This window comes from Oryzias melastigma, linkage group LG8, assembly GCF_002922805.2.
Source record: "Oryzias melastigma strain HK-1 linkage group LG8, ASM292280v2, whole genome shotgun sequence".
Classification (NCBI taxonomy): Eukaryota; Metazoa; Chordata; class Actinopteri; order Beloniformes; family Adrianichthyidae; genus Oryzias; species Oryzias melastigma.
The window spans coordinates 5,781,333-5,791,101 of record NC_050519.1 but is presented as its reverse complement, the minus strand read 5'-3'; the positions used below and the strand labels follow the sequence as shown (position 1 = coordinate 5,791,101).

The following is a 9,769-nucleotide window of genomic DNA, read 5'->3' as shown; positions in this document are numbered from 1 at the left end:
CAGCGCTGCAAACTGGTCAATATGGAGGCCAATTACTGCTGCCCATGTGACCAGGGCATCATCCAACCCTATCATAACGCGCGCGCACACGAGCCATCTGTGCAGACCAGCAACGAATTCCGCCCCCCTCCCTCTGATCCAGTTGCTTCCCCGTGCGCGATCCTACTTAACCTCCCCAGCAGGAGGGGGGACAATGCCACGCCCACTCACCGGACTTGAATGCCTCCACTATGAGGACCCGGTTCCGTTCCTCCATCATCTGGCCACCCGCCAAACCCCATCTACCTGATCCCCACCTTTTGTCTTCCTCTTCCTCCTCTTCCTCCCCTGGCGGGACCTCCGGCAGCAGCAGTTTAGCTTTTGCCCCCAAACGCCGCGCCCTCCACGCGCCCCCATTGTGTGATAACAAACAGATGTTGTGGAATTCGCTGTGAATGGACCGCAGCCACAGGCCTGCTCACTTGTCTGGCAGCGTCGGGGGGGCGCATGGAGAGGCGCGCGCGCCTCATTCCTCCTCTGAAACTGTCTGCACGTGCGCGCAGAAAAGTCTAAACATTTAAATCATGAATCGTCAATTGTTTTTCTTCTTTAAATTAAAATAAAACGACAAGGTCAGCGCGCGCGCTCATCCATGATCACCTTTTACGCATTTTTATCAACAAATTCCCCATTAATATTGTTATTAATATTATTATTGCTCGACGTTAATTGGAATTCACACCATAGTACTTGTGACATTTTGATAATCGCACTATTGACTGTTATGTCGGACAAACACTCTTGATTTTTTCCCCTATCAAGTTGAGTGAGAAAACGAGTGGGCACCAAGACGATAATTTAAACAGCGAGATTCATTCACTTACTTCCAGTCCTTGAAAGTTTTATTCATTTTTCATCCAAGTCAGCCATGGAAACTTTTTCAACATTAGTAAAAAAAAATGTTTAAAAAAAAGATGAAACACACAAATCAAAGGATTTCACTGAAATATTTTGGTTACAATTTACAAAAAAAATGTACAAATATTTAAAATAATTTTCTCAACTAAAACTAAAAATGTTTTAGTATTTTTAGCAATAAAACTTTTCTAAACTTTTTATTCCTTTTTTGTCATATTTGCTGTTGGTTCTCGCATTTTTCTCCAAATCACTTTAGAGAAAACTTGTGTATTTTCCCTAAAAATGCTTCACATTTGTGTTGCAAAGGGACACTCAGGATGAGCCCACTCGCCTCTTTTTAAAACGTCCTGGATAATGAACAGATGCTGCAAAAATTAGGAAAGAAACATCGACTCCTCCCAGCAGCGCCACTTTGGCCCGATGAACTGCGGTGCGCTGGCGCGCGCGCTGGGCTGTCCTCCCCGAAGCTCTCCGGTTCTGCTGCTGGGGAACATTAAGGGACTTGGCACGACTTTCCTCCGCCAGCCTGTCAGCCTCTCACACCCTTCTTGGACTGCGGTGGGGGGAGGGGAGGCGGTGGTGGTGGTTCTGGTGCTGGAAGGGAGAGAGGGTTCGGGGTTTTTTTTATATATAAATGACCTCTGCTGTCATATTTTAAACATTTTTTGGACAAAATGAAATGAACAAAAGGGCCACGCAGAGAGGCCTCGGGGCTTCATGGTTTGACATTTCTGAACCGGCGCCACGCGCGTTCACCGATTTGGAACCCAGCAGGACGCATCAGATGTCTGTCAAATATAACATCATGTTAGGCCCGAGTTCTGTCAGTGCAAGTTTAAGGGTTAAAACGGTTTATTGTATTCTCAACAAACCAAAAAGGCTTTAAAAAATATTCAAATTCACACAAAATGCTCCAAAAATCTCCTTAAAAATAAAGAAAAATGAAATTATTTTGGTTTTGGTTCCAACAAACTGCAAGTTAGGTGGAATTTTCCTCCAGTTTATTAAATAATTTGCACATAAATTATAAAATTTCCACAACTGGATAAAATTAAGATTTATTTTATTGTAAAATGTTTCGTGAAGGCGATAACTCAATGCGTAAAAATGCTGCGAATTTATTTATGATTTCTCAAAATAATCAGATATTTTTTCATTTGAATTTGTCAGATTATCAAAATTCGATTAAAGCCAAAGAGCATGTTTTTATTTTTACTTTTTAACATCTGTTCATCCTGGACGTGTTGCGCACGTGCGTGTCCTTCATGTTAGAAGCGCACGGGACACTTTGGGCAGCATATGGGTCCCGGGGCAGCTCTCCAAGCCCTGGCGGGTGATAACGGCTAACCCTTGCACTGCGCGTGTGCAGAGCGGACACTTTAAAATCCGTAGTTTAGGATTTTTACGCGTCTAACATGAAGTTTTAACTTAAATTAAAGTATATTTGAAGTAACAAGTGGAAAGCACTAAAACGCAAGTATTCAATCAAATAATGTTTACTTGAGTCAAATTTGCTATTTTACAATAAAAATATATTTTTTGTAAATGATTATCCCAAATATTCGAAATGCCAAACTTGTGAGTTTTTCATTTACTTGTTTTTGCCTCGAAAAGGCCTCGTGGAAGCCAAAAGGACTCTCAAAACTTGAGCTAAAAATCATTAAAGCTCATCATAGTCGTGCAGAATTTTGGTGTAAAGTCGTTAAACGGCCAGACTTGAATCCCGAAAAGCCGCGGGAGGTGCTGGAGCTCTCCGTGGTGCTGAATCTCGTCTCTGCGCTCCACCGTTCACCGCAGAGACCTTCACTCCTGCGTTTTTGGCATCTTTTGCCTTTAATTCTAACGATATTTGTTAAACTTGCTGTCCAATCTCTAATCAGCCTGTAAACTCTCACTGATACCAAATGTTCGCACATCTGCTAAAGTCCTGCGAGGTCAATTCAAATGAGCATTCACTCTTAAAGACTTCGTTGAAAGCACGAGCTGTTGCCAAGTACAAGAAAACACTTTTTATTTTATTTTTATTTTTTTTTACTTCATGCAACCTGCTGTTTGCTTGTCCTATTTTACTTTTACCTCGAGGCTCCACAAGAGGCCTGCACGAGAAAGAAGTAACAGATCCACCTTAAAAATATCAAATGCAAGCTTTATAAAGACCAAATAATCCGTTGTCATTTATTATTTTTATTTTACCACACAGTTGGTTGAATACAAAGTTAAAAGACTTGAGGTAAAAGTAAGAATTAAATAAATAATTCAAACATCGATTACAAAAATAATGCAACAAGAACACGTGCAATAATAATAATAATAAGTGAATTTGTAGAACAAAAAGTTAATAATTAAACATATATCAATAAATAAAATAAAAACAGTGCAGAAAAACGGAATATACATAAATAAATATTAAAACAAAAGTATTTTTTTATTCTTGTATGTTCGTGATTGTGTCGTTTGAGGAACATCCAGTCTCCTGTTTGGGTTTGCATAGATGCGAAACGACTGATTCACTGCGAACGAATGATTGGAAAACAACCCAACAAACATCTTTTCTCTTTTTTTTCTTCTTTTTTCCGCTTCCTGTCAGTCAAGAATCGCCCCAAAAAAGCGATTTTCACGAACTGTTGTTGGGTTTTTGTGTGTGTTGATGCGCCTCCGATGGATTGGATCCATAATTCTCATGTGAGGATGTGGTTACAAGTGACATCCAGCCATCTTCATGTAGACAAGCACCGATACAAACACACAAATCACACATGGAAAGTATATAAACATCTGCAGCTCCAACATCTTTATCCTTTTATTGCGCGCAAAGACTTTGGGCAATAATCTGCTTTAATCCCGACTATCAGGACGGATTTAAGACTGGACCAACACCAACAAAAATAGATAAATAAAAAGAGGTTTTTCCAGAATAATTTGCCCTCGAAGTGTGTATTGATAGCGTGACGCACGAGCTAGTTGTGAAAAAACGCGTTGAGTTCGTCATAAACTGGGGGCCGTTCATGGTGCAAATGCATGTCGTGGTAAGGCAGGACGTTTTCAGAGTGAATGCCGCTCCGGGCCCCCGAGGAGCCGAACAGATTGTGGCCCCCACTGGGTCTGGATCCAGGCAGGCCAGAGTAATGCATAGAGTAGTGGTACCCTTTCTCGTTTTCGGGGGACGCGGAGCCTTGGTGCTTCAGGGAAAAGTTGCCGTTGATGCACAGAGGAGGGCTGAGGGGGGGCTCGTAGTCGGGGCTGTTGTACTCCGGGGATCCGCTCCCCCCGTACAGGGAGTCGTAAGTGGAGCAGTAACCGTGCGTCCTCAACGGGTGGGAGTTCGAGCCCGGCTGGCAGTGGGGGCTGGACAGGCGCGCGCACTGGTACGGGTAGGAATGCATTGAAAACGAGGCGGAGCCATAGCGGCCCCCCTCCTGGCACTGCTGCTCGGTGAGGAAGTTGCGGGAGTTCAGCTGCAGACAGCCTGCCACCAGGTTGGTGGTGGGCTGGGAGAGTCCCTTACACAGAGTCTGCACATAAGACACGAGGTCCGGCCTTTTCCCGGAGCGCAGTATCTCCGACAGCGCCCAGATGTAGTTTTTAGCCAAACGCAAGGTCTCAATCTTGGACAGTTTTTGCGTTTTGGAGTAACAGGGCACTACTTTACGCAGATTGTCCAGCGCAGAGTTCAGATCGTGCATGCGGGTCCTCTCTCTAGCGTTTGCTTTTATCCGCCGCAGTTTAGAGCGCTCGATTCGGGCCTGGGTCATTTTACGCTTCTTGGGGCCCCTTTTCTTGGGTCTGTCCCCCTCGGTATCCTCTCCGTCGTCCTCCTCTTCCACCTCGTCGTCCTCGTCGTCTTCCCCTGCGTGCTCAGACTGCGTCCGGCTGTCGTCTCCTCTCATGTCAGAGGACTCCATGTCGTCCTGCGATACCTGGTCCTCATCCTTGATCTTGCGGACATCTTCGTCGCTGTCCTCCGCCCAGGATGAGTATTTTTGGACGTCGGGGAGAAGCGAGGGGTCACTGAAAAGCCTCGTCAACATGGTGGCTCTGCAGATAAAAGACGATAAATAAAAATCAAGAAAAATGCCACAAAGGTGCTTCAAAATAAAACAAATATAAATATTTTACATCAATAAATATCAGTGGAATATCTAAACATTGAGTATTAATTTTATTTTGGATGACAAAATGAATTCAAACTGAGAAAAATCCACTTATGGGAATTTTACGCGTGCGTAAAGTTTTCATGGATGGATTTTTCTCCGCGTAAAATTCCCCGCTGTCATCCGCGTCCTCCGTCAGCGGGTCCCAGCGGCAGGGGCCACATTATAGGTCCCATGGGGGGCCTCCCCCACTTTCACTCGTCCATATATATACAGTTCTGGCTGCATTCCAGCACAATTCGGCGCGCGCACCTCCGGAGCGAGTTTAGAAATCTCTCTAAATTTCAATTGCAATTAAATTAAAAGATAATTATTAAATGATAAGAAAAGTCAAAGCAGATCCTCCGATCCTCTTACCATCTGATCAACATGGAGCCCCATTAGTGAATAAAGGAATCCCGAAAGACGCGCTGAAGTTCGACAGATTCCGTTTCCCTCCACAGCTATTATGATGAAGGTGCACAGCAGCAGAAAGACTGGCAGCCCGTGCTGAGGCAGGCTGTGATGGTTGGCTAATTATCTCAGGGGGTGTGCCGGGGGCAAAATCTAGTTTTTAAATTTCAGGCTCGGGAGGTTTGCTCAATTAGACGAGAGAAAAAAAAACACCCAACAACGTTTAATTAACAGACCATGCAGTTTACATGAAATAGATTTCACACGTAATCCAGTATGCAAGACTGCATGATTTGAAAGCGCGCTGTAGCTGCAGGATAAATGGAAGGCGCTTGTATCGTTTTAGCCCTCGTGAAAAAATAAAATCGGAGGAGAAAAAAAAAACACAGATTCCATCAAATGATAAAGCGGACGAAGGTAATGTGATAATAACAGCATGCAGCAGATTGACTGTCACAGTCGGTGCCGCCGTCCCACCCTCTCATTTGCTCCGAGGCTGCAGATCATCGCCAAAAGCATCAATAAATCCCCCATTAGGATTCAGGACGTCCTTGATCGCCGCAGTGGAGGAGATGACACCACATTTTTTTAGGGTAAATTTGTAATTGTGTCCAGCTATCTCTAAAATCAGATCAGGAGAGATCCGACATGCGCGTAAAAGCAGCTCCAATCCACGTAGAATCCAAAAGAACCTCTTTATCTATTTTTCTAAAAATGATGAAGATGTTGAGAAGTTGAAGGGCAAAACTGACTGAGGAGCAGCGAGGAGTCACATGAAGCGGCGCGTCAAATCTGACAAACACGAGAATGTCACGTTAGCCGAACGTGGAGCTGCGCGGCAGGTCTGTGTTGGACTGAGGTTCAAAGTGTCCAAGCACCATATTCTGCTGGAGGAGAAAAAAAGGAAAGCGCTAGAACAAAGTCAAACACGTTTGGATGGCGGATGCGCGTGGATCCGTGCCAAACGACGCGCCTTTTACTCTACAGATTCGGTTCAGATTATCACCAATTCACATCTTCATCCATTAATTGGAATCCGTTTTCGATTTTTTAAAGCTGTTCCAACTTACCCTGACTCGCGCTCCTCACAGAAGAAAAAAAAGAAAACAAAAAAAGCCCACGCGCTTTGGTTTCAGACCATCTTCGGAGGAGTGGGGGCGAGCGAAGCGCCGCTCTGCTTCAGGGCTGCAGGTGCAGAAAAGTGCGCGGTTGAGTTACGCGTCCTGCTCTCCCGGTACGCGCACTCCAATAACCGCAGCTTTGACGAGGGAGTTAAGTGAGCATGTATGCATGGATGTGCATGTGCGCGCGCGCGCGTATGGCAACCGGGAGCTACCGGGGACGGGGTTACATACCAGCTAAGGCGGTGATGCCAGCGCGCATATGGCTGGCACGTCACCGGCAAGAGCCATCACATGAGGGCCCGGTGATTGACATGCGCCCGCATTCGGAGAGATTTGCCCTCCCGGGGGAAGAGAGAGAGAGAAAGAGAGAAGGAGAGAGAGGAGGAGGAGGAGGTGGTGGAGGAGGAGGAGGAGAGGGCCCACCATCTGCCACGCGCGCTAGCGCTCACACAGCCAGAAAAGAGAGAAAAACAGGAAAGACGGAGGGAATAAAATGGAGGAATCGGCGTTGACCTGCGTCAAGACGCGCGGGCCACTTTTGAAATCTCCTCATTTACCTGCCAAACGCGCCAAGATGGGAGATAACACTTCTGCAGAGAGCCATTTCAATATGGATGAGGACGTATGCTGGGGTCAAAAGAAGCCCCCACAAAGTGGTGATCAGCTTCAGACGCCAATACTGTAAATAAACTCCAACATCACGAATGCTAATGTTTGCAGTCCAATAATGCCGCAGAATGAGTGCAATTAACTCTTTCCCGCACAGAGTGAACGGCGGGCAAACGCGGTTTACCCTTCAGCTCCTCTCAGCTTCATCTGAGGCGGAGCAGGGGGGGATGGGAATGCATTATAAGTGCATTAAGTCCGTGGAACAGACGGCATATTGTTTATTTATTTACCTAATTGGATCAAATTATGCTTCCATGTATTCAGAGCAAGGGGAACCAAAACCAATTGTGATTTGTTCCGACTCTTGTGGGCCTGATATTGAGTGCAGATGACCCACTTGCCAGATCTTCAAATGAATCAGATTAGGGTATATGATATTACATCCACAAAGGTGTGTCTTTCTGTCCACATCTGAGGCTATGTGGAGGGAGGAGCCTCCGAAAGATTGTGAGACCCAGGTGTGCAGGCCCACTAGGGATGTATGAAAAATGAGGAGGAAGAGGGGGTGTAGCAAAGGATGACAGGGAATTGATGTGGCTCGGAGCTGGCAGAGGTGCCCGGGATTTAGGAGGGGTGGCATGTTGGCACCAGCTCAGTGAAAACGCAAGAATTTGTCGCCGCCGCCGCAGCATCTACGGTTGGAGCATTGTGTCAACCCCGGCTAAGAGATCTCTCTATTTAGAAGGCATTAGCGAGTTAATGTGAGAGAAATCAGCCTGATGACCACCAAGTCCAAATTGGCACAAAGAGACCATCTGGGCCGAGAGAACACAGACCTGGAGGATGAGAAATAGCTGATAAAGGCTCATCATGTCCTTGGGCCGGGATCACCTCTGGATCTCCTCTGCTCGTGGAGGGTCACCCGCGGGGTCAGCTGTACTGTGGCAGCTGTGACAGGGGAGTCGTGGTGCTGCACATTCACTAATGTGTCCCATCCCTTGTGGGATTAGGGGATGATAACCTGGCACTTCCCCAAACCACGGTGGCATGATTGTGTCAGCATGTGTGCAGGGTGGCATCAGTACCAGCCAAACTGATCTCACCTCAGCTGAGGTGGAAGGGGAGATGTGGTCAAGGGGAGTAGGGAAAAAAAGGGTTTTCTTTCTATTCTCAACAAGTACCAAACAACCTTCAGCTCACCTCGCCAAAATAAATGTTAAATGTCAACAGCTCGGCTTTAGCCACCGCTGGGCTCAAGGCGATTCCAATCAGAGAAGCTTTGATCTGATATTAAAACGCCAGAGGAGAGCTTGTCTGGAATTATGATGTTTTAGGAGGACTTTGCATTCAGTTTGTACACGGATTAGTCCAAGGAAGGACCACCTGCTGCCTTCCTTCTTCTCATCTAGCAGGAAAATTTTTAAAAATACATCAAAAAGGAGATGTTTAAAACAGGGGTCCCTAAAACGTTTCCTTGTGAGGGCCACATAACTGTTTTCTTCTCTGTAGCACAACAGTCACAGCCTAAACGTAAACACTTACGGTTTTCCCAGAAAGCCACACATAGCCAAATTTTGAACAACTCATTTCTGTAAAAATGTAAAAAATTAAATCAATAAATAGGGCTGGGTATAGATAATTTCCAGAAACGATTCAGTTCGATTCTGATTTTTTACAATTCTTCATTTCAGTTCAAATTTGAGTTTACATTGTTCTGCCTCTCCTGGAGGGCGTTTCTGTTTGGCCACTTGGTGGCAATCGCGCATTAGCTTTGCACTTTTTTCTAGAAGAAGAGGAGTATGAGCAAAAACCGATGTTTTAGACCACAAATGGTTACTTTAAAAATATTTCCTTAAAAGAATTTGGAAAATTCAGGCCTGTGAGTTTATAAAGCCCTGCGACAGACTGGCGACCTGTCCAGGGTGAACCCCGCCTTCGCCCATCAGCAGCCGGAATAGGCTCCGGCACCCCACGACCCCGAAAGGGAAGAAGCGGACAAGAAGATGAATGAATGGATAAATGAATGAGTTTATAAAGATGTTCATTGAGTCAGAAATGTATGTTTAGGTCAACTGAGTGTTATAGCATTATCCATCCCATGGGAAATTCCATGAAATGTTATCATTAAGCTACCAGACTTTAGCTTTATGTGCGAAATTGATCTGTAATTATATGAATCTATTATTGATCTGTTAAGCTTAAATCGATTCAAATCGATTAATTGATTTCATCAACCCAGCCCTAAATAAATAGTCTATCCTTTCCCATCACAGTTCAGACTGCGCAAGGGTGAAATAAAGAGTCACGTTCCGCATACAGTTTGTTTTGTATTGTATATACTAAACATATATATATATATATAAAATCGTGTTTGGGGGATGCCAAATATGGAGGTGGGCTGGATCCCGCGTAGCAAATATTTATAGTTTATATATACAAAACATAGACTATTTAAAGTTTTATATATATATATATATATATATATAAACTATATTTACATTAGATTTATAGTGTATATCAGGGGTATTCAAATCCAGGCCTCGAGGGCCGGTGTCCTACATGTTTTCCAACCAACCTTCCATTGAAGCTCCTTAT

At 44.8% G+C, this 9,769-nt stretch overlaps 2 protein-coding genes across 6 annotated transcripts in view; one reads left to right on the top strand and one right to left on the bottom strand.

Moving 5' to 3' along the window:
* ppp1r1b (protein phosphatase 1, regulatory (inhibitor) subunit 1B) overlaps positions 1-9,769 on the top strand; it is a gene marked incomplete in the record, with an annotated part of 60,966 nt that overhangs the window by 13,909 nt on the left and 37,288 nt on the right.
* Positions 2,923-6,916, bottom strand: LOC112146390 (neurogenic differentiation factor 2). 5 transcript variants are annotated; one of them, XM_024272188.2, is made up of 2 exons: positions 6,797-6,916; positions 2,923-4,932 (listed from the first exon to the last, which is right to left on the bottom strand). In XM_024272188.2, the coding sequence occupies exon 2, from the start codon at positions 4,923-4,925 to the stop codon at positions 3,855-3,857; it is 1,071 nt and encodes a 356-aa protein (XP_024127956.1). In that variant the 5' UTR covers positions 4,926-4,932; positions 6,797-6,916; the 3' UTR covers positions 2,923-3,854. The 5 variants fall into 5 exon arrangements, with proteins under 5 accessions (XP_024127956.1, XP_024127952.1, XP_024127955.1 ...); XM_024272184.2 differs by lacking the exon at positions 6,797-6,916 and adding an exon at positions 6,512-6,790; XM_024272187.2 differs by lacking the exon at positions 6,797-6,916 and adding an exon at positions 6,194-6,505.